The 24,652-nt window shown below is 47.0% G+C and overlaps 1 protein-coding gene across 4 annotated transcripts; it reads left to right on the forward strand.

Annotated features, from left to right (window-relative positions):
- Positions 1 to 240: 240 nt before the first annotated feature.
- On the forward strand, positions 241 to 24,589 carry LOC144694820 (beta-microseminoprotein-like). Of its 4 annotated transcripts, none has more exons than XM_078565434.1 (4): positions 265 to 403; positions 4,559 to 4,637; positions 4,884 to 5,001; positions 11,824 to 11,983. In XM_078565434.1, exons 1-4 carry the CDS (start codon positions 401 to 403, stop codon positions 11,948 to 11,950), a joined length of 327 nt encoding a protein of 108 aa, XP_078421560.1. In that variant the 5' UTR covers positions 265 to 400; the 3' UTR covers positions 11,951 to 11,983. The 4 variants fall into 4 exon arrangements, 3 of the variants coding, with proteins under 3 accessions (XP_078421559.1, XP_078421558.1, XP_078421560.1); XR_013579830.1 differs by lacking the exons at positions 265 to 403; positions 4,559 to 4,637; positions 4,884 to 5,001; positions 11,824 to 11,983 and adding exons at positions 20,079 to 20,234; positions 22,127 to 22,205; positions 22,947 to 23,064; positions 24,335 to 24,494; XM_078565433.1 differs by lacking the exons at positions 4,559 to 4,637; positions 11,824 to 11,983 and adding an exon at positions 24,335 to 24,589 and having other exon boundaries at positions 241 to 403.
- The last annotated feature ends 63 nt before the right edge of the window (positions 24,590 to 24,652 follow it).

Raw genomic sequence — 24,652 nt, forward strand, 5'->3', positions numbered from 1 at the left:
CACCCAGATTGGACGTTATCTTCTGGGTGTGTTAGCCAGTGCTGAGGGAGTGCTGCACTGTCAGACGAGATGTTGAACTGAGATCCTGTCTACATTCACTGGCTCATGTAAAAGGTCCCAAGACACTATTTTGAAGGAGAGGAGAGGAGGTGTCCTTTGTATTGTGGTCTTTACTCACTGGCTGATATTTCCAAAGTTATTGGCCTCAGTGTCAGGTGAACATTCTCTCGGCTCAGTGGACTTGAGTTCCAGCCAATGGTTGCTGCTGACGTGGCCATCGGTGGGCACCATGACGACTTGAACTTTGTAACCTTGAAGCTGAAGAATAAAAATCTACGCCAGCCAAACAGGACAGAAATTCGTCTCTCGGTGACTGTGAAGGTGTCTCGTTGGGCTGAGTATGGTATGTTTGAGTGTGACTCAGATTGTGTTTGTACTTGTGAGGGATTATTTCATCTGGGAACATGTTGCTGGTGAACTTAGCTGCATTAATACTTGTATTTGTTACAGGATGTTCTCCTGCATTGATAAGAATGTATTGTTTGGGCAAAGCAGTCACTTTAGAGATTGGTGATAAGACACTTTCAGCAGCAAGAGCAGGGAGGTGTGAGGCATCGCTGGAAGACACAATATTTGAATTCGTGTCTCCGAGGTGCCCGCAGGCCTGTTCCGGAGTAAAGAATCTGTAAAGGAAGCAGTCTGGAGTGGGAAGCACATTCCGCTGCCCAGCACAAATGGGTTAACAGGATACAGAAATGGCCCACGATTGAACGCTCCAACAGTGAGCACCAATTAACCAGCTCGCTTACAAAATTCAACAGTAGCTCCCGGACCCACTTGAAAAGCCAAGAGACATCAGTTACCTTATTTTCGGAAAGCCCTTGTTATCCAATTTTCATAACGAACACATTAAATTTTCAACAAAATGAATTGAAAACCCATTATTTAATGGGTTACAAACAAGGAGCAGGACGAGGCCATTCAGCCCCTCAAGCTTGCTTTGCCATTTGATACGATCATGTTTGATCTGGTAGTAACCTGAAATCTGCATCCCACCTACCCCGATAACCTATCGCCCCCTTGCTTACCAAGAATCTATCCACCTCTGCCTTAAAAATATTCCAAGACTCTGCTCCCCCCGCCTTTTCAGGAAGAGAGTTCCAAGGACTCACGACCCTCTGAGTGAAAAAATTTCATCTCATCTCTGTTTTAAATCGGCAACCCCTTATTTTTAAACAGTTCTAGATTCTCCCACAAGAGGAAACATCCTCTCCTCATCCACCCTGTCAAGACCCCTCAGGATCTTATATGTTTCAATCAAGTCGCCTCTTACTCTTCTAAACTCCATTGGATACAAGCCTAGTCTGTCCAACCTTTCCTCATAAGACAACCCACCCATTCCAGGCATTAGCCTGGTAATCCTTCTCTGAACCGCTTCCAATGTATTTACATCCTTCTTTAAATAAGGAGATCAATACTGTACACAGTACTCCAAATGTGGTCTCACGAGTGCCCTGTACAACTGAAGCATAACCTCCCTACTTTTGTATTCAATTCCCCTCACAATAAATGATAACATTTTATTAGCTTTCCTAATTACTTGTTGTACCTGCATACTAGCCTTTTGTGATATATGCACAAGGACACCCAGATCCTTCTACACCTCAAAGCTCAGCAATCTCTTACTATTTAGATAATATGTTTCTCTTTTATTCTTCCTGCCAAAATGGACAATTTCACATTTTCCCACATTATACTCCATTTTCCCAATCTTTGCCCACTCACTTAACCTATCTATATCTGTTTGTAGCCTTCTTATGTCCTCTTCATAAATTACTTTCCTACGTCATCAGCAAATTTGGCAACCATCCCTTCCATCCCTTCATCCAAGTTATTTATATAAATTGTAAACAGTGAAGGTCCCAGCACTGATCCCTGAGGCACACCACTTGTTACATCTTGCCAACCTGAAAAAGACCCATTTATGCCTACTCTCTACTTCCTGTTAACCAGCCAATCTTCTATCCATGCCAATATGTTACCCCCTATACCATGAGCTTTTATTTTCTGCGATAACCTTTGATGTGGCACTTTATCAAATGCCTTCTGGAAATATAAATACAGTACATCCACCAGTTCCCCTTTATCCACATCACATGTTACTTCCTCAAAGAACTCCAATAAGTTGGTTAAACATGATTTCCCTTTTACAAAACCATGTTGACTCTGCCTGATGACCTTGAGCATATCCAAGTGCCCTGCTATAACTTCTTTAATAATAACTTCTAACATTTTCCCTATGACAGATGTTAAACTAACTGGCCTGTAGTTTCCTGCTTTCTGTCCCCCTCCCTTTTTGAATAATGGAGTTACATTTGCTATCTTCCAATCTAATGGGACCTTACCCGAATCTAGGGAGTTTTGGAAAATTAAAACCAATACATCAACTATCTCACTCGACACTTCTTTTAAGATCCTAGGATGAAGTCCATCAGGACCCAGGCTCTTGTCAGCCCACAGCTCCAACAATTTACTCAGTACCACTTCTCTGGCGACTGTAATTTTCTTGAGTTCCTCCCTCCCTTCCATTTCCTGGTTTATAGCTGCTTCTGGGATGTTACTTGTATCCGCTATAGTGAAAACTGATGCAATATAGCTGTTCAATTCATCTGCCGTCTCCTTGTTTTTCATTGTCAATTCTCCAGACTCACTTTCGATGGGACCAACACTCACTTTGTTAGCGCGTTTCTTTTTAAAATATTTATAAAAACTCTCACTATCTGCTTTTATATTTCTGGCTAGCTTTCTCTCATACTCTAATTTTTCCTTCCATATTAGTCTTTTAGTCATTATTTGCTGTTCCTTATATTCTGTCCAATCTTCTGACTTGTCACCTGTCTTTGCACAATTATATGCTTTTTCTTTAAGTTGGATATGATCTTTAACCTTTCTAGTTAACCAGGGATGGTGTGTCCATCCCTTGGACTTTTTCTTACTCGTTGGAGTGTATCTATCCTTTGCATTCTGAAATATTCCCTTAAATATTAGCCACTGCATCTCTGTTGACCTATCCTTTAACCAAATTTGCCAATTCACTTTAGCCAGCTCTGCTTTCATGCCCTCATAATGCATTTATTTAAGTTTAAAAACAGAGTCTTGGACGCACTCCTGTCTCCCTCAAACAGAATGCAAAATTCAATCACATTGTGGACGCTGCTACCTCAGAACATTAATTACATCCATCTCATTGCACAATACCAGGCCTAGTATAGCCTGCTCTCAGGTTGGCTCCAGAACATGCTGTTCTAAGAAACTATCCCAAAAACATTCAATGTACTCCTCATCTAGGCTATCTTTGCCCATCTGACTTTTCCAGTCTATATGTAAATTAAAATCTTCCATGATTATCACCGTGCCTTTCTGACAAACTCCAATTATTTCTTCCTTTATGCTTCACCCTACCATGTGGTTATTGTTAGGGGGCCTGTGCACAATTCCCACAAGTGACTTCTTGGTTTTACCATTTCTCATCCCTACCCAAACCATTTCCACATCCTAGTTTCCTAAACTTAGGTCATCCCTCTCTATTCTGCTAATACCATCGTTAACTAACAAAGCCACCCCTCCACCTTTTCCTCATTTCCTCTCCTTCCTAAATATCCTGTTACCCTTCAATATTCAGGTCCCATTCCACGTCCTCCTGCAGCCATGTCTCCGTAATGGCTATTAAATTCCTCTGTGCAGTCTCAGTTCATCTGTTTTATTTCGAATGCTACATGCACTCAGATACAGAGCTTTTGGTTCTATCCTTTTATTCTTTTTATAATCTCTAGTTTCATCTGATGATTTACTGTTAGATTTGACTCTGTCCCTTCCTGTTATGGTCTTTTAGTCATTTCCCAGATTAATACCTGTCTCTCTTGCCTTGTCTCTACTTTTTGATTTACCACACCTTCCCAAATTTGATCCCTTGTCCCCACTAGTTAGTTTAAAACCCTCTTTTGTACAGCTGTAGCTGTACTGGAACAGCTTGGCTAGGGGCCGCGGCAAGATCTGGAGCACAAGTCTTCAGTACTATTGCCGGAATATTGGTTATCTTCTGGGTTCCAGAAATCAATTCCTGGAGTCTCCATCCCAACACTGGAGGATTGGGAATCCCTCCCAGTAATGCTTAAGTCTCAATACGGATATCAAGTCCCACTTCCAATTCTGTAAAGGTTTTGAGCTGAGATATCACCTTGTGCATCCCCAAGGTGAACAAGTGGATTGTGAGGATAGATATGAGTTTGTAGCTTCAGGATCCAGAAATGGAGCCCCCTGTTCCGCTCCCTTTTTAAGAGACTGTCTGAACCCAAATGTTTGTCAGCTCATCCCTCAATCCACTCCACAAAACAATCCCAGTTGTCTCCGGATGTCTCCCGGTACTTTATTGAGCATCACACTGAGTGAAAACTTCTATCTGATTGGGAATTAGTCTAATCTAAGTGACATGACCAAGTTCCTCAACATGTTCCTTCTTTATTCCCTCCCCCACCCGGACGCCACACCAACCCAACAGAAACTCATCTTGTGCCTTACTCTGCTGCTCCTGGCTGTTGAACATGGAGAATCTGCCTGCTACAGAAAATTACACCCAAGTAAGTACCAAACCTTTGCCAACTTTCCATTTAGATCTGGGGTGAAAATGAGCTAAACATGAGAACTGAGGCTGAATGTAACCTCTACCCAATTGATGAATGTTGTCAATGGCTATGGAACCCAAATCCAGCATGAGAGAGTGATAGTCCCAGCCTCACATAACTGCTCCAGCCCACATGAAGCCTTCCCTTACACACTCTTTTCCTCTCTCTCGCTCTCTTTTCCAGATTCAACTGGAATTCCAGCCTCACAGAACTGCAGGGATGATGTTGATGGCACCTGGCATGCACACGGCGAAAACTGGATAAACTCTGACTGCATGGGATGTTCGTGCTCGGTTGAATCGATGAGCTGCTGTACAACGTAAGTGATTCTCTGCAATTGCAGCTCGAGTAGCCCTGATGTGTGATTCTGCACTGATCTTTCTTATTGAAGCACAAAGTGGATTTGGGATGAGCAGCCAGACATGGAGGTCAATTCTGTCATCTTGTTATAATGATATAAGGTGCCAATCACTCCCAACGGATTGGGTAACCATGTTGTGGCTTTATTTTGTGAGGCGAGACACATGGGTACATTTATACAAAGGTAGAAAGCTTGAAGATATCAGAAGTGTGCTGTTCTCTTATCACAGGAAAAAGTGAAACTAAGACCGGATCACATGACACAATTCCCTTCCAGTGATGTCATGTTGCTACCTCTTAAAGAGATATTACAACAAATTCAAAGGTAGTTTACAGATTGGGAAACACAGGATTGGTGGTTTCAGGTCAGCGGAATTAACAGAACACATGACTTCCTCCCTCTCTTTTCCAGACTTGTTACCACCTGAGGTATCTCCCAAGCCCCGTGCACAGCACCAAACTTTGGGATACGGGCATCGATAAAATGGAGGCAGGGCGCGGAGGGCGATGGGAAAGGAGAGTGAGGAGTGGGAGAACATTCCAATGTGGAGATGTTCCACTGCAGCACAGGTCTCCACCAACAGACAAGAGCATGTAGGTAAAGAGAGAGTGTACCTGAAGAGAGAATGGAGTTCAAGAGAGGGGGAGATGAAGAGAAGGTGGAGGTGAAGAGAGATTGTAGATGAAGACAGAGTGGAAATGAAGAAAGAGTGGAGATGAAGAGAGAGGGTAGATGAAAAGAGTGTGGAAATGAAGAGAGAGTGCAGATCAAGAGTGAGTAGAAATGAAGAGAGAGCGGAGATGAAGAGAGTGTGGAGATGAAGAGAGAGGGCATAATTTTGCATGCCCCTGGTGCGGGTGTGATCGGTGGCATGAGCGGACAATATGGCGCGATTGGTTTAATGACTGCAGGAAGCCAGTTCACGATCGTACACTCCGCTCGCCAACGGCGGGCTGCGTTTCCTGCCATCAGACATCGGAAACCTCATTGTAATACATCAGCACATCATTATCAGGCTGGAATCGTCCCCCCCCCCCCCCCCCCCCCCCCCCCCCCCCGCCACCAGCTGGATTGTCTGTCCACATTGGCGGGAAAGCATGCCAACGTCTTTCACAACAGCACATCAGTGACGTGCACTGGACAGCCTGCACTTCAAGATGAGCACATAGTGAATGTTCTGCAGCGCTCAGCAGGGTTGCCTGTTGGACTTCAAGTTCCAGGGGCGTTGTGGGGAGGGGTCGGGGGTAAGGGCAGCCTTGCTGTTGAGGCGACTTGAGGCAATGGCGGGGTGGTTAAGGGCAGCCCTGCCTTTGAAGTGACCAGTGGCGGGGAAGGGGGAATGAGCAGCCCTGCCATTGAATATAGCACAAAAGCATTCGGGTTTGGGGAGTAAGGTGGGCGAGGGAAGTGGTCACGCATTCGGGAAACCTGTAGAAAGTGACCATTCCTCTGCAACTGAGACAGTTCAGGCGCAGCCACATTGATATGATTGGGAACGGGCTCCTAGCTTATCTGCCCGCTCAAGCAATGCAGAGGCATCAAAGTGCCACCAAGTGCTCCAGAGCATCTGCCCCACCCGTGACACTGCACCCACCCCACTGCCCACCCACCCCGGCACAGGCTGCAAATTCATGAGCACTTTGGTGGACTGCAGAGCAGTTGGACAGCACACGTTGGACAATCTCCTCACTAAAACTGGCCATATAGCAGTCATGGCTGGAGATGCTCCCAGCCTCTTGCAATGTCAGCATCCCGGTTCGGACCCATCTCCCCCATGTTTCAAGCTAACAGGGCAGCCATGCAGCGCACTAATCTCTGACCATCCAAGTGGTGGCCAGCACTCTCTGTGAACCAAGACAGGTTCTAAGTACACCCATGCTAACCACGTGTTGCTCTCTTTCATCCTGCAGGAGGAGTACATCAGGATCATGGAGCCTGGTGAAATAGCTGTGTGCCTGATGGCCTACAGAGTCGAAGAAGATGGAGGAGAGGTTGACTGAGGCTCCTGGCTGTGCAGAGGCAGGAGCAGCAACCTCAGGAAGGAGCAGCGGCTGGAGCTCCTGCATGTGCTGCCCAAGAGCCACAATGAGCCGTTGCTGGTCGGTACCTAGTGACACCCATCGTCAATAGACTCTGCCTTTCATTCCTGCAGATGACTGAAAACCAGTGTCGCCCAAGACTGCGCATGTCTAGGGAACTGGTCGCTCACATTTGCCATTTACTGCAGGATTGGGCGCCACAGGGACATGGAGGGTATCCACTGCCAGTGGCTGTGAAAGTGACCGCGGTGCTCAATTTCTATGCCAGCGGATCCTTTCAGGGCTCAACAGGTGACCTCTGTGGGATCTCCAACCACAAATGCATCCAAGAGGTTACGGATGTAACCTTCATGAGACCACATAACTTGTGCATTTTGCCTGGGACCAGGATAGCCAGGATGATAGAGCAATTGGATTTGCTCAGATCTTGGGTTTCCCACAGATGCAGGATGCAATTGACTGCACTCATGTGATGCTCAGATCTCCGTCACAACACATGGTGGATTACATCAACCGCAAGGGCATTGAATGTGCAGCTGGTCTGCGACCACCAGAAACGTATCCTGCAGGTGTGCACATGGTTTCCAGGGAGTGTGCACAAAGCCTAATTCTCAGTCGGTCACAGATCCCTGGGGTCTTCCAGGGTCCACAGACTCTGCAGGGATGCTTTCTTGGGGACAAGGACTACCTGCAGAGGCTGTGGCTGATGACACCCATGCAGCGGCCTCAGACTCAAGCAGAATGACAGTATAATGAGGCTCATGCTACAGCCCGCAACTTTGTGGAGCAGACCAGCGGGATGCTGAAGATGACATTCCAGTGCCTGGACCGGTATGGTGGAGCCCTGCAATACAGTCCACAGAGCGTGTCACGCATCGTCGTCATCTGCTGTGCTCTTTACAACCTGGCACTCCAACAGGGAGATGAGCTGGCTGAGGAGGAGATGGAGGAGCTGCACATCTCCTCCGATGAGGAGGACACTGACGGGGATAAGGCTGAGGAGGTCCTTGGAGGCGACAATGATGGGGATGAGGCTTTCGCACTGGCTAGATGAGGCAGGTACACTCAGGAGGCCCTCATAGCTGCTAGATTTGTGGAGGATGATGACACCATGCAGTAAGGTGACCCCATAGTTCCTCACATCGCATTTGTGAACGTTTGACTCCAGTCTAGCTTATGGCAGTGATAATGCTCCTGTCATGGGGGCACAGTGGAGGCCCTAGTAGTCACTCAATTGCAAGAGGATGATGACAACATGCAGTGAGGACACTCCATAAATCTTCACATAACCTCTGACTCCTGTCTGGCTGAGGGTACCTCGCTTGCGCTCCGTGATCAGGATCATAACATAGAGACACAGCCATGAAGCTTCAGAAGCATCTGATGCTGATCACAGATGCTAAAGAGATGGGGACCAGCCCCTCCTTAAAGATGCTGAGAGAACATCGAGAGAATGAGAGAACTCTGTGGCGCCTGCTCACTACATTCTGACAGGAATGACCAGCACCACCGAGGTGCAGGCATCAGTAAGGTCTCCAGGGAGTGTGAGGCTGCACAGAGCACAGGGAAGAGGCCCTGGACTGAGGCACCTGCCTTTATCTTGTTTCACATCTGAATGACAAGAACACTGCTCATCAGAACAAGGAGCCTCAGGCAGGGAGACACTCTTGGGAGTTTATTGACAATAGTGAACCGTATGTACAAGTAATTAACACCCATGCCCAGGCTGTGCAACTCATTCTCCTTAACTGTCCTAATCCTGCCTTTATGTCTTTTGTTGCTCTCCAGACATCCACAATGGAAGTGGTGGCAGCCTGCTGACTGCGACGCCCTGACTGTGATGACTTTGGCAGGCGTCCTGTGGTGGGGTGGGAGGTGGGGGGGGGGGGGGGGGGGGGGCAAGACTTGGAGGGCCCCGGCCTGCGTTCAGGGTTCTGCTGTGTGGCAGTGGCACCCTTCTCAGCCTGTGGAGCTAGAGCTGCTGAGGTCACAGGAAGAGGGGAGTCCGATGGGCCGGACACTCTTGGAGTCACCTGGATGGGTGGGCCTGGAGTGTGCATCTGCAGATCCTCCTCCCTGTGGGTGTCCGGGGGGCCCCTGGCAGATTCCTTGAGGAGCAGGGGTAGCTGAAGTGAGATCGAGCTGCCCGGCACCCCTCTCGTGTACACACTGTTGGAGGCCAACTATGGTACCAGCGATGGAGTTGAGCCTACGCAGTAGTGCAGGAGCGAAGTCCTGGACTAAGGTCTCCATGGCAGTCGCTATCCTACCAGTGTTGACCTCAGTGCGTTGCAATGCCGGAGCTATCACCTCAGCCTGAAGACAGACAGACTTCTCATCTTGTGTTGCAATCTGTGGAGTGCAGCGGACATCCCTTCCTGATGTTCCCCAGCTTGCCTTTGCAGCTCCAGCAACTGTGACATGACCAAGTCCAGAGGCTCCTCATCTGACTCGGACTCAGCAACATTCTGACCTCCAGCAATCCTCGAAGTGCCAGGGTCCTGGCACGTCCCTGCCTCCACCTGCTATGGATTGGACTGTGCAATGTGCCCGATTGTGATCCCAGGGCCATTCTAAAGCAAGGTCTCACCAAGGTGTGTGTCTCTGCGCTGATAGAGGGTGTGGGTGAGCACTGTGACAGGATTTCAGTGACAGCATCTCCAGATTCCTCTTCGGGGCTTGACTGGAGGTCCTGGGTCAATGGACTCTGTTGGCTGCTTGGCAGATATGCCTGCGAAAGCAAGGGGAGATAATTGCATGGCAGTGGCCTGTGAAAGAAGACACATCACTCATGGCATGGCTGCCTGATGGATGTTGCACTGCTAGATCCTCACTTGGTAGAGCAGCGCCGACCTCACCGTCAGCACAGGACCAATCCCGGTCATCGCTGGCCAGCTGAATGGCTCTGCTTTCAAAGTCCATGAGGAACCTTGACTTCGGACATTCCGCCACCAGTCTGCAACCTCTCTCTCTTGTGAGCCAGCTTGTCCTGCATGAATAGAGATGGAGAAAGTGTAAGCAGGATGCGTGCCAGGCCAGATGATAAGTATGCCTGGCCTGCGTGGGTGGTGAGTTGGGTGGACTATGTTGGTGAGTGTGAGAGAGTGAATGGTGATGTCCCTTGAACCGGCAGTGAGTGAGGGCCCTGTGGATGTGTGATGGGTTTGTGAGTGTGTGAGTTGTGAGTGATGAGAAAAGTGATTTACCTTGGTGGAACGGAGGAGATCATTCATCTTCTTGCAGCATTGGGTGGCTGTCCTCTTTTGAAGGGCGTTGGCTCTGACCACCACTGCCACCACCTCCCAAGCTGGGTTAGTGCTGTTGCTGCCCATCCTGCAGCCAGAGCAGGGGTAGAGCACATCCCGGCAGACCTGCACGGCATCCAAAAGACACTCAAGGGACGTGTCGTTTAACCAGGGGGCTGCAGTCTTCTTCAGCTTCTTGGCCATGTCTTCCATGCAGCAGTAGTGGTCTGGGAGCACTGAGATGCGATCTTGCGGCTGGACTTTAAATATGGCACCCGGCATGATGCAGCGGTGGGGTGATGACAGGTAGGCGAATGAGAGCCCGCTCACCATGGAAACAGCGTGTTTCCCGGGAATGCATAAGTAATGTGGCAGGTTTGGGATGATACGGCGTAAAAACCCAACAACGCGGACAGCAGGTAAAACGTTGTTTTACCCACCTGCGACTGCACTTAGTGCAAACCTGGGACAATTCCACCCAGATTGTGGATGAAGATGAAGAGAGAAATGTAGATGAAGAGAGAGTGAAGGTGAAGAGAGGGTGGAGATGCAGAGACGGTGGAGGTGAAGACATGGAAATGGTGGTGATGAAGAGAGAAGAGATGAATCGATAGTGGAGATGAAGAAAGAATGCAGATGAAGAGATAATGGAGATGAAGAGCGAGTGGAAATGAAGAGAGAGCAGAGATGAAGAGAGGGTGGAGATGAAGTGAGGATGGAGATAAAGAGAGGGTGGAGGTGAAGAGAGGGTGGAAATAAAGAGAGGGTGGAGATGAAGAGAGAGTGGAAACAAAGAGGGGGTGGAGATTAAGAGAGGATGGAAATGAAGAGAGAGTGGAGATGAAGAGAGGGTGGAGATAAAGAGAGGGTGGAGATGAAGGGAGGATGGAGATAAAGAGAGGGTGGAGGTGAAGAGAGGGTGGAAATAAAGAGAGGCTAGAGATGAAGAGAGAGTGGTAATGAATAGAGGGTGGAGATGAAGAGAGGGTGGAAATAAAGAGAGGGTGGAGATGAAGAGAGAGTGGAAATGAAGAGAGGGTGGAGGTGAAGAGAGGGTGGAAATAAAGAGAGGGTGGAGATGAAGAGAGAGAGGAAATGAAGAGAGGGTGGAGATGAAGAGAGGGTGGAGATGAAGAGAGGGTGGAGATGAAGAGAGAATGGAGATGAAGAGAAGGTGGAGATGAAGAGAAGGCGCAGATGAAGAGAGAGTGGAGATGAAGAGAGGGTGGAGATGAAGAGAGGGTGGAGTTGCAGAGATACTTCTTGATCTGCTTCTCTTGTCAGGCCACATGGGAGGTCAGTTTTCTGCTGGTGCCTCTCTCCAATTGGCTACTCAGGAACTGCTGGGGAGATTTGGGGAAACAAGGAGTTTATCCAAAGGCTGTTCATCACCCTTTGGGAGAAAATGGTGAAATTGTTCAGTGAAAACGGTACAGTACAAATTTAACCCTTACCCTTGGGATTATTCTGATGCTTTACTCACCTGTGTTTTCCAGGTATGGCACACCAACTGTCTACCCAGATGATTGTATCGCAGTTTTTGACCGTGAGAATTGTCAATATCGGGTCCACAAGAAGAATGATACTTCTGTTGAATGTCGAGTGTATGCCAGTGTTGGGTAATCAGAATAAAAGCATTTCATTTCCAATATAAAACCATCAGCTTCATTCTCGATGCAAGTACTGTGGGAGAGTGGGAACCTTGCTTCCTCCATGAAACATCAATAATACAATAAAGATATTTCACAGTGGTTTCATTCTCAAACCTTATCTATTATTTCAACAAGACATATGAGTGCACGTGTGCGTATGTGTGTGTGTGATGGTGGGGATGGAGAAAGTGTGCAGATAGACAGTGTGAGTGTAAAAGAGAACATACAAGAGTGTGCAAGAGAGAGAGAGTGTGAGAGAGAGTATGCCAGAGAGAGAGTGCGCCCACAGGAGTATGTGTGGGTGAGCGTGTGTATACGAGGAATTACATGTGGATATGAGACACCATGGCTGTTGTAAGCTACAATGCTCAATGGGTTACATAGAAAGAATAATTAGCCGGATTAAGTGGGAATTCCTGAACCAATCACAAAGGACGTGAAGAGGGAAAGAAATCCAAGCCAGATAGGTCTTTAAAGAAGTTGATGACTCCCATTCACATTGTATCTGGGCACATTGTCTCTTCATGTTCCTTTCTTCAGGAGGTCTTGTGGCTCAGTGGGTAGTGACCCGGCCTCTGAGCCCGAAGCTCCCAGGTCAATTCTTAGCCCAGGACTTGACGGCCACGGAAGGTGCGGCAATAAAGGTGCCAAAGAGGTCGAGTGACGACCGGTAAATCCTTCTAACCAGTGTATGGCAGGTGGCAAGAGTGGGAGAGTCTCCTGGGCAGCCATGTTTAGCATAGAGTGATGCCCCTCGAGCTATAACCTCTGGATTCAGTGTGGTGACCTGTTCCAGGAAAAATGAGCAGCGGGAACAGACGTAAGCATGTGCTATGTCTGCCTCCTGTGTCTCCAGGTGCAGGGAGAGAGTATGAGTTCCTTTCTTCACAAAACGCAGGAGATCAAAAACAAACCCATCAACATTGACTGGCGGCTGAGAGCCAAGCATAGAAAAGTTTCAGTTTTCTCATTGTTTACACTGAATAGTTTAGTTATATGCAGTAATCAATAACCAAATGCATATTAACCTAAAATAATATTATACTGAATTGTCCCTGTTGTCTCAGTAGAAAGTTATAAAACTAAACAAAATGACAAGAAAAGCTATAATGAAAGGGACCGACCATCCAGGAATTGACACCTTAGAGGGTCAGTCAGGAGAAAGCAGGAAATGGTATCAGTAGATGACCAACGCCATAAAGAAACCAATCAGTAACTGATCATGCACTCCTCAACTAATCAGGGCCTGGTCACGCACCACAGGGACCAATCAGGGATCAGTGACATGACTGATCATGCACATGCGTCGTGGTTGAACTGCTTTGACCTCCCCAGTGACCTTCTCCCAAGCTGGCATGGTGAGGTTGGTGACCTGCTGCTACCATCTCTGGGATAGAGGACTTCTCTCTGTTCCTGGGCTGCCTGGAGGATTGTCTGCAGGGAGCTGTCGCTGAACTTTGCAGCCAATAGTTTGGATCTCCTCAGGGCCCTCACTCACCACAACAAGTCCTGGGCCGCAGACACTGACTGTGTGTATGGGTCTCATTTCAAAACGGCACAGGACCTTCAACCCCATGAGGTAAAAGGTAACCCCAGCCCGCCCCAAAACCAGATTCAATGAGCTGATGAATGAGCTGAAGAGCGGACGATCTGGCGTGAGAACCGACATCCAGTGGGAATCACACCCACTTTCCAGCCACCACAGCACTTAGCCTCCAGAACAGAAAATTCCACCACAGACTTGAGCACACAGTGGAGGCCCATTGTTCCTAGTGCCGTTACACATGGCCAATCCGTGTTCCCCACTTTATACCAGAGATGCTGAGCTCAATTAATTCTGACCCAACATCAGCCAGGCTCATATTCGCCCAGATTGGACGTCATTGTCTGGGTGTGTTAGCCAGTGCTAAGGATGTACTGCATTATCATACAAAATGTTGAACTGAGGTCCTGCTGACATTCACTGGTTCATGTAAAAGATCCCATGGCTCAAGTGGTGAAGTGAGAGTGACTGCCCTTGACATCAAGTCTGCATTTGAGCAAGTGTGGCATCAGGGAGACCCAGAAAAACTGGAGTCAATGGAAATCAGGGGGGAAGCTCTCTGCTGGTTGGAGTCATACCTAGCACAAAGGAAGATGGTTGTGCTTGTTGGAGGTCAGTCATCTCAGTCCCAGGACATCACTGCAGGAGTTCCTCAGGGTAGTGACCTAGGCACAACCATCTTCAGCTGCTTCATCAATGACCTTCCTTCCATCATAAGGTCAGAAGTGGGGATGTTCGCTGATGATTGCACAATGTTCAGCACCATTCGCAACTCCTCAGACACTGAAGCAGTCCATGTCCAAATGCAACAAGACCTGGACAGGATCCAGGCTTGGGCTGACAAATGGCAGGGAATGATCGCACCACACAAGTGTCAGGCAATGACAATCTCCAAGAAGAGAGAATCCAAACATCACCCCTTGACATTTAACGCATTACCATCACTGAATCCCCCACTATCAACATCCTGAGGCTTACCATTTCCAGAAACTGAACTGGACTAGCCATATAAATACTGTGGCTACAAGAGCAGGTAAGAGGCTGGGAGTCCTGTGTTGAGTAACTCAACTCCTGACTCCCCAGAGCCTGTCCACCATCTACAAGTCACAAGTCCGGAGTGTGATGGAATACGCCCCACTTGCCTGGATGAGTGCAGCTCCCAAAACAGTCCAGAACCTCAAGACCATCTGGGACAAAGCAGCCTGCTTGATTGGCATCATATCCACCAACGACGCACAATAGCAGCAGTGTGTACCATCTACAAGATGCACTGCAGGAACTCACCAAGGTTCCTTAAACAGCATCTTCCAAACCCATGACCACGACCATCAAGGAGGACAAGGGCAACAGATAGATGGGAACACCACCAACTGAAGGATCCCCTCCAAGTCACTCACCATCCTGACTTGGAAATATATCGCCGTTCCTTCACTGTCACTGGGTCAAAATCCTGGAACTCCCTCCCTAACAGCGCTGTGGGTGTACCTACACCACATGGACTACAGCGGTTCAAGAAGGCAGCTCACCACCACCTTCTCAAGGGCAATTAGAGATGGGCAATAACAATGCTGGCTGCAGTAAATGAAGATATAGCCTTTCCTGCTGTCTATCAGGGGACACATGTTGTTCTTGGCGATTCTGACCAATGAGCCCTAAGCGTGGGTAATCCAGGGGGCGTGGTTTTCTAGTTGAGGATCTGGTTCAAGCATGTAGATTCTGAAAAGTTCTCTGTAATAAAGTCACAAAAACAGAAAATGCTGGAAAAACTCAGCAGCTCTGACAGCACCTCTGGAGAGAAAAATAGAGTTAACGTTTCGAGTCCGTATGACTCAGTAAGAAGGGTCATATGGACTCGAAACGTTAACTCTGTTTCTCTCTCCACAGATGCGGTTAGACCTGCTGAGTTTCTTCAGCATTTGCTGTATTTGTTTCAGATTTCCAGCATCCACAGTATTTTGCTTTTATCTGTGATAAAGTTATCTGTTTGAAGTAGAAACCTGTCCAGTACGTCAAGTCATTACATTTGGTGATGAGGGTGAGATAGCTCCAACGCTGCACCTCGCCTTGTGAGTGTGAGTACATCAGATCTTAAGAAACAAAGAAAAGTATACTCACCAGTCATGCCACTCTTCAGCAGAATCGATCCTTATGATGCGACGATGGTAGACTGGAGCCAGTATGTAGAGCATCTTGGTTTTTATATCATGGAGAACAAAATTACCACGGAGGAGAAGCAGAAAGCAACCCTTCTGAGCGTATGTGGTAGCAAGACACACAATCTCATCCACAGTCTGATGGTCCCGAATGTGCCCAATTCTAAGCCCTTTAACCAGTTTGTGGACCATGTGAAAACGCATTCTCAGCCGAAGCCATTGGTAATAATGCAGAGTTTTAACTCCAGGGTAAGGGCCCAGGGAGAGACCATCACAACCTACATAACGAAGTTGAAGCAGTTTACTGAGCACTGTGACTATGGAGATAAACTCAATGATATGTTGCGGGACCGATTAGTTTGTGGAGTTCACAACAACCCCATACAGTTCGGTTTAATCGCAGAGGTCAACATCAATATGAAGAGCGCCATGGGAATAGCACTAGCTGTGGAAAGTGCTGCGAGAGACTCACAGGCTTTACAGCACATACAACATGGCACTGTTCTTCATGTGGGGCGGGAAACTCCGAAAACCAGAGACACAGCAGCAAAGCGAGAGGCAATCTCTGCTGCTAGAAAAACGAAAAGACCTAGTGGAAGCATTTCAGCAGCGGCTCCAAGGTTAATCGGTTATACATGTGGGGGTAACCACATACCAGACATCTGCACATTCAAGGAGGCAGAGTGCTGTTACTGTCATAAGAAAGGACGTGTAATAAAGCAATGCAGGGTGAAATCGAGACAGCCCATAAGGCAGGAAACCAAAATGATTGAAGTGAATTAAAGAACAGAACCTGAAGCTGCCATTACCGACATCAAGTCCCTGTAAAATTTCACAGCAGTAAAAACAGAACCTATTACCATCACAATCCAAGTTAATGTGAAGCTACGAATAATGGAGGGTGATACGGGAGCCTCAGCACAGTGGTGGGACAGCACACATTTAAATATCTAAATGAAGGTGCCTGGCCACTGGATCCAGAGAGAACCACGGCTCAATTGAAGACATACAGTGGAGAATCCATACAGGTAAAGGGCATCGCCACAGTACCTGTGTCCTATTCAGCAAACAGACAGACCAGCTTCCAGTGATCATCGTGAGAGGTGAAGGACCTAGTCTTCTGGGCCGAGACTGGTTGCACAAAATTAAGCTCAACTGCTCTAAAATATTTCACATGGGAACAGCAGGAGTTCCTCAACTGTTAAGGAAACACGGCAGAGTATTTCATGATAAATTAGGAAATTTAAACTCTTGCAAGCAAAAATGTATGTAGATTCTCAGGCAACACCCCATTTCTTTAAGGCCAGACCTGTGCCTTATTCCCTAAAGGAGAAGGTGGATGCAGAACTGTGCTGGTTAGAAAAGCTAGGAATTACCCAATCAGTCCAATTTTCAGAATGGGCAGCGCCCATAATCCCAGTGGCGAAACCTGACCAAACTATACGCATTTGCGGAGACTATAAATTGACCGTGAACAAAGAAGCCAAACTAGATAAATATCCTATCCCGAGGATAGAGGACATGTATGCACAGCTAGCGGGAGGCAAATTCTATATCAAACTGGACATGAGCCATGCATCCTAACAGCTGGAGCCGGATAGCACATCTAGAGGGTATGTAATCATCAACACACATAAGGGCTTGTATCAATATACACACCTACCCATTGGAGTATCGTCTACATGTGCAATCTTCCAAAGGACAATAGAGAGTCTTTTGCAAGGACTTCCCCAAGTAATAGCAAACCTAGGTGATGTTCTGATCTCAGGGTCAACTGAATCGAACATTTGGCCAAACTGGAAGAGATGTTAGGAACATTCTTGGAAGCTGGTGTACAATTTAAGAGAGAGAAAAGTACATTCCAAGCACCAGGAGTTACTTACCTGGATTACAAGGTGAATGCCATGGGGTTGCATCCAGAAGAAGAGAAAGTTGGGGCAATCAAATAGGCATCCTCTCCACCCAGTGTAACTGAACTCAAGTCTTTTCTGGGCAGGATCAATTATTATAGCCACTTCTTACCAAACTTGTCAACAGTGTTAGCACCAGTACACTTGTTATTTAAAAAGAACCATCGTTGGTCATGGAATTTGCAACACGAAGAAGCCTTTGTGAAAGTTAAGAAGCTATTACAGTCATCATGTTTATTGGTACATTCTGACCCATCAAAAGTATTAATAGTGAATTGTGATGCGTCTCCTTACGGTGTGGAAGTTGTGTTATCTCACAGGATGGAAGATGGATCAGAAAGGCCAATTGTCTACGTCTCCAGAACCCTCTCTGCAGCCGAGAAGTATTGTTCCAAACGAGAAAAGGAAGGTTTATTGGTGGTATTCGGAGTGAAGAAATTCCACCAGTACCTGAATGGACAACATTTCACCATTATGATGGACCGTAAACCATTAATGGGTTTATTCGGTATAGATAAAGCCATTCTGCCAATAGCCTCAGAAAGAATTCAATATTGGGCGTTGATATTATCTGCGTATGATTATATATTTATGCACTGTCCTGGCTTTCACATTACAAATACGGACACACTGAGTCATCTCCCGTTACCAGATAGCATTCTACATACTCCAGTGCCACTAGAAGTTGTGCTTGTACTGAATTTCCTGGATTTTTCACCTGTGTGTGAAGCAAGTTAGGAATTTGGATGAACAGAGATCCAATTTTGTCAAAAGTCTGAGACCTGTATTGCAAGAGTGGTCAAATTCACCAGTGTCTGAAGAGATGAGATCATTCCATGCCCGAAAAATAGAGTTAAGTTGTCAAGATGGAATCTTGCTGTGCGGATCAAGATTCCCTTTGCGAGGAGGAGAACCACTCTTGACAGCTTATCAGTGCACATCCAGGTGTATCGAAGATGAAAATACTTGCGCGAAGCTGTGTCTGGTGGCCAGGCTTAGACAGTGACATTGAAAGCATGGTCAAGCACTGTCTCCAGTGTCAGCAACACAAATTGTCTGTTTCAGCTCCACTGCATCCGTGGGAGTCGGCTGGTCGACCTTGGATTCGGCTACATATTGATTATTGGGTACCATATTTTTATTGATCATAGATGCACATTCTAAATAGATGGATGTGTATGAAGTCAGATCACCGGCATTGAGTACAACTATTGAAAAGCTGCGTTAATGTTTTAGTGTACATGGCCTACTGCAAGTCATTGTTTCAGATAACGGTACACTCTTTACCAACACAGAGTTTCTGAGATTCATGAGTATAAATGGAATCAGACATATTAAACAGCACCATATCATCCCTCATCGGATCAGTTTGCTGAAAGAGCTGTGAAAACATTCAAATCAGAAATAAAGAGTTTATCCAAAGTTACCCTAGCAACCCGACTTTCCTGTTTTCTTCTCAATTATTGTACAACGCCTCATTCAACTCCGGGTTCAACACTGTCTGAATTATTGATGAAACCTCGCCTAAGTACAAGGTTAAGTCTGGTGTTTCCAAACTTAGAGGGGAAGGTAGAGAAGAATCAGAGTAATCAAAAACTGAATCACGATATTCATAGCACAGCTCAAAGACTTACTGTAGGTGATACAGTTTTTGTGCAGGATTTTGGAAATGGACCTTGAATGATTCCTGGTACAATTGTCTCAGAAACTGGTCCCTTGTCCTTCCAGGTGCAAGTGAAAGATCGAGTTGTTCGAAAACATGTGGATCATCATGGAAGGAGAGAGGCATTCCAACAACCAGCTATACCACCTGTGACTAACATCGAACCATTAATCCCTGAAGTGACAGATTGGCCTCGACAGACATAGCCAATGTCTCTGTAGAGTTACCAAACCCTGAACTGCCATTTTCTAATGGTGGACCTGATGCTGCAGTTCCTGGTCATGTTGATCCAATGCAAGAACCTCAAGTGTAGGTTTATGCCGCTCTAATCGAATAAGGAAACCACTTGTGAGACGTAGTCTTTAGTCACCTGACTTGTATGTATGTTTATGTTGTGGGATATTCAAATGTTCTCTGTAAATAGGAAGTGTAAAAATCTAAAAGGGGGAGGTAATGTTGTAATTGAAGGTATCATCTTTCCTACTGGCTGTCAGGGGTTACATGATTGCTCTTGGAGATTCCAACCAATGAGCCCTAAGCGCAGCTTTTCTGGGGGCGTGGTTTTCCAGTTGAGGACCTGGTTCAAGCATTTAGCTTCTGAAAAGCTCCCTGTGATAAAATTATCTGTCAAGTGAAAACCTGTCCCTTACGTCAAGTCATTACACTGGCACAGCCAGTGATGCCCATGTCCCATGAAAGAATGAAAAAACTATTTTGAAGAAAGGAGAGGAGGTGTCCTTTGTATTGTGATCTTTACTCACTGGCTGATATTTCCAAAGTCATTGACCTAAGTATCAGGGTAAACATCCTCGCCGGTCAGTGGACTTGAGTTCCAGCCAATGGTTGCTGCTGACGTGGCCATCGCTGGGCACCATGGGGATTTGAACTTTTAACCTTGAAGCTGAAGAATAAAAATCTACACAAGCCAAACAGGACAGAAATCCCTCTCTTGGTGACTGTAAAGGTGTCTCGTTGGGCTGAGTATGGTATGTTTAAGTGTGACTCAGATTGTGTTTGTACTTGTGAAGGATTATTTCATCTGGGAACATGTTCCTGGTGAACTTGCCTGCATTGATACTTGTATTTGTTACAGGATGTTCTCCTGCATTGATAAGAATGTATATTTTTTGGTGCTAAGTAGTCACTTTACAGCAGGGGTGAGGAACCCTCGACCCCGAGGCTGGATCCAGCCCCTTGTACTTTTTCATCCGGCCCGCGGAGTTATTTCAAAGCGCGGCCTCACCAACCTCCCCGCTACCCCCTCGAGTACGTGATGTGCTCTGAGCCAGCCGCCGCCATCTCCTGATGCCTCAGCCTCGGCCACAGTCTGCAGAAGCCCAGGCTGTGTGGAGAGAGTCAGGGCCAAGATCCAGGAGCAGGAGCGCAGGGATAGGAAGCTGCCGGCTGCAGATCGGGTGGTGAAGTGTGAGTAACCCGGGACTGGGGAGAAAGGGAGCAGAACACCCAGCTCCATCGGCAGCTCACCCCCCTTATCCTCCCTACTCCATTGGACAGGGGCTCAGCCCCTGCAGAGTGAGGGAGAGGCCCAGGCTCCTGGCCCAGGTGCAGCCTCTGACTGGGAGTTGGCCAGAGGGTTGGAATGTTGAGTCACTCCCCTGGTTTGGGGGTGAGACAGAGTGGGAAAGGAGAGGGAGAGAGAGAGAGAGAAAGAGAGGCAGAGTGGGAAAGGAGAGGAAGAGAGAGAGAGAGAGAGGCAAAGTGGGAAAGGAGAGAGAGAGAGAGTGGGAAAGGAGAGGGTGAGGGAGAGAGAGAGAGAGAGAGAGAGTGGGAAAGGAGAGACAGAGAGCGAGAGAGAGAGTTTGGGAAAGGAAAGCAAGCAAAACGTTGAGCTGAATCTCAGCAGTGCTGTGATTGAGACAGAGAAACTGTCCAACTCATGAAGGGAAAGCAAACACAGGCATCGCATTAAAGCAGTGGGTGGGTTGAACGTTTCCGTATTCGCTCTGTCACTGAAATGAGAGCACTGGGTGCAGACAGCGGTTATCGCTGAACAAGCTAAAGACCCTTCCCCAGAATTGACATCCATCAGCTTGTACAGTAAGCTCCAAATCTTTCAGAAAATGGGAATGAGAAACTTGATTGTGAACTCAATTTCACATCCTGTGAAAAGTGTGTGAGGAGGAAATGTAGATCTGAGATGTCCTGAATGTGGAACATGTTTCCCTGGGATTCGAGCTCCTAATTTGGTTGGACACATTTCTGGGTGTTGTATCATGTCTTTCAGTCTCCACACCCCACTCTTGGTGTGAGTAATGTTTATCTCTCAGATACATCCACTTGAAAAAGCAATAGACCTTGGTTGTACTATTTGTGGACAGCCTTTGTTATCCAATTTTCAGCAGGAACGCATTAAATATTCAAGAATAAGGATTGAAAATCCCATTATTTCATGGGTTATCTTCTGGGTTCCAGAAATCCATTCCTGCAGTCTCCATCCCAACACTGGAGGATTGGGAACCCATCCCAGTAATGCTTAAGTCTCATCCAGAAGTCAAGTTCCACGTACAATTCTGTAAAGGTTCTGAGCTGAGGTATCACCTTGTGCATCCCCAAGGTGAACAAGTGATGTGTGAGGATGGATATGGGTTTGTAGCTTCAGGATCCAGAAATGGAGCCCCCTGTTCCGCTCACTTTTTCAGACCGTCTGAACCCACCTGTTTTTCAGCTCATCCCTCAATCCACTCCACAAAACAATCCCAGTTGTCTCCGGATGTCTCCCGGTACTTTAGTGAGCATCACACTGAGTGAAAACTTCTATCTGATTGGGAATTAGTCTAATCTAAGTGACATGACCAAGTTCCTCAACATGTTCCTTCTTTGTTCCCTCCCCCACCCGGACCCCACACCAACCCAACAGAAACTCATCTTGTGCCTTACTCTGCTGCTTCTGGCTGTTGAACATGGAGAATCTGCCTGCTTCAGAAAATTACACCCAAGTAAGTACCAAACCTTTGCCAACTTTCCATTTAGCTCTGGGGTGAAAATGAGCTAAAAAGAAGAACTGAGGCTAAATGTAACCTCTACCCAATTGATGAATGTTGTCAATGGCTATGGAACCCAAATCCAGCAAGAGAGAGTGATAGTCCCAGCCTCACATAACTGCTCCAGGCCACATGAAGCCTTCCCTCAGTGATTGCCTTACACAGTCCTCCTCCCCCAAGGGTCCAAGAAGGAATAGGCCAGTATCCTGCCTTGTCAAATTCACCAGCTCCTGCTCCATGGGCCAAAGCTTGGCTGTTGTGTGCAAATGAAATCCCGGCCAACAAACTGGCTGAGGCCTCATTGTGGTAACCATGGAAACAATCCTCCAGCACACTGCCTAAAATCAGAGCCCAGCAAGTATCCAGCCCATTCCTGACCACCAACCCACCCCCATCCAGAAGGAGTTGGGCAGGGGTCACTGGATGGAGACAACCCCCTTTGCCACTGGCAGTCAACGTGTCCTGAGGTTCATGGCTGTGAAACTCTCAGGCCCAGGTCCTCTTGGATATGGAACTTGGCTCTTCCCAGGTCCAAAGATCTCAGCGATGATGCAGCTGACCAGGCAATTCTTCAAACTCCCAAATGTCAATGCAAGCCCATGGTACCTCTTCAGTCTTTGATGAGACATTGACAGACCAATCTCAGTCTCTTTCTCTCTCTCTCACTCTCTCTTTGATTCCCACCTGTAATTCCAGACTCCCCGAACTGCAAGGATGATGTTGATGGCACCTGGCATGAACCTGGTGAAAGCTGGATAAACGCTGACTGCTTGGAATGTTCGTGCTCTGTTGCATGGATGAGCTGCTGTACAACGTAAGTGATTCTCAGCAATTGCAGCTCAAGTAGCCCTTTTGTGTGATACACAAAGTGGATTTGGGATGAGCAGCAAGACATGGAAGTCTTTACTGTCATCTTGTTATAATGATAAAAAGAAGCAATCACTCACAACGGATTGGGTAACCACATTACGGCTTTATTTCGTGAGGCTAGACACATGGGTACATTTAAAGTAAGGTAAAAACCTTGAAGATATCAAAGCTGTGCTGTTCTCTAATCACAGGCAAAAGTGAAACTAAGACCGGATCACATGACACACTTGCCTTCCAGTGATGTCATGTTGCTACCTCTTAAAGAGATATTACAACAAATTCAAAGGTAGTTTACAGATTGGGAAACACTGCAGTATTGGTGGTTTCAGGTCAGCGGAAAGAACAGAACACATGACTTCCTCCCTCTCTTTTCCAGACTTGTTACCACCTGAGGTATCTCCCAAGCCCCGTGCACAGCACCAAATTTTGGGATACAGGCATCGATAAAATGGAGGTAGGGCTCAGAGGGTGATGGGAAGGGAGAGTGAGGAGTGGGAGAACATTCCAATGTGGAGATGCCCCACTGTAAAAGAGCGTGCAGATGAGGAGAGAGTGGAGACAAGAAGAGGGCGGAGATGAGGAGAGAACGGAGATGAAGAGGGAGCAGAGACTAAGAGAGAGCGGAGACTGAGAGAGAGCAGAGACTAAGAGAGAGCGGAGACTAAGAGAGGGCGGAGACTAAGAGAGAGCGGCGACGAAGACAGACTAGAGACGGAGAGAGAGTGGAGACAGGGAGAGAGTGGAGATGGAGAGAGGGTGGAGCTGAAGAGAGGGTGGAAATGAAGAGAGGGTGGAGATGAAGAGAGGGTGGAGATGAAGGGAGGGTGGAGATGAAGAGAGAGTGGAGATGAAGAGAGGGTGGAGATGAAGAGAGAGTGAAGATGAAGAGAGGGTGGAGATGAAGAGAGGGTGGAGATGAAGAGAGGGTGGAGATGAAGAGAGGGTGGGGTTGAAGAGAGGGTGGAGTTGCAGAGATAATTTTTGATCTGCTTCTCTTGTCAGGCCACATGGGAGGTCAGTTTTCTGCTGGTGCCTCTCTCCAATTGGCTACTCAGGAACTGCTGGGGAGATTTGGGGAAACAAGGAGTTTATCCAAAGGCTGTTCATCAGCCTTTGGGAGAAAATGGCAAAATTGTTCAGTGAAAACTGTACAGTACAAATTTAACCCTTACCCTTGGGATCATTCTGATGCTTTACTCACCTGTGTTTTCCAGGTATGGCACACCAACTGTCTACCCAGATGATTGTATCGCAGTTTTTGACCGTGAGAATTGTCAATATCGGATCCACAAGAAGAATGATCCTTCTGTTGAATGTCAATCGTCTGGTAGGGTAGGGTAATCAGAATAAAAGCATTTCATTTCCAATATAAAACCAACAGCTTCATTCTCGATGCAAGTACCATGGGAGAGTGGGAACCTTGCTTCCTCCATGAAACATCAATAATACAATAAAGATATTTCACAGTGGTTTCATTCTCAAACCATACCTATTATTTCAACAAGTCATATCTGTGTGTGCGTATGTGTGTG

The sequence above is a fragment of the Cetorhinus maximus genome, chromosome 20, assembly GCF_964194155.1.
Source record: "Cetorhinus maximus chromosome 20, sCetMax3.hap1.1, whole genome shotgun sequence".
Lineage (NCBI taxonomy): Eukaryota > Metazoa > Chordata > Chondrichthyes > Lamniformes > Cetorhinidae > Cetorhinus > Cetorhinus maximus.

Coding starts and splice junctions, on each gene's coding strand:
- LOC144694820 (XM_078565433.1), top strand. CDS start 256: ATGGTTGCTGCTGACGTGGCCATCGGTGGGCACCATGACGACTTGAAC. Junction 404..4,883: donor GTCTCGTTGGGCTGAGTATG/GTATGTTTGAGT, acceptor CTGGAATTCCAG/CCTCACAGAACTGCAGGGAT. Junction 5,002..24,334: donor TCGATGAGCTGCTGTACAAC/GTAAGTGATTCT, acceptor TGTGTTTTCCAG/GTATGGCACACCAACTGTCT.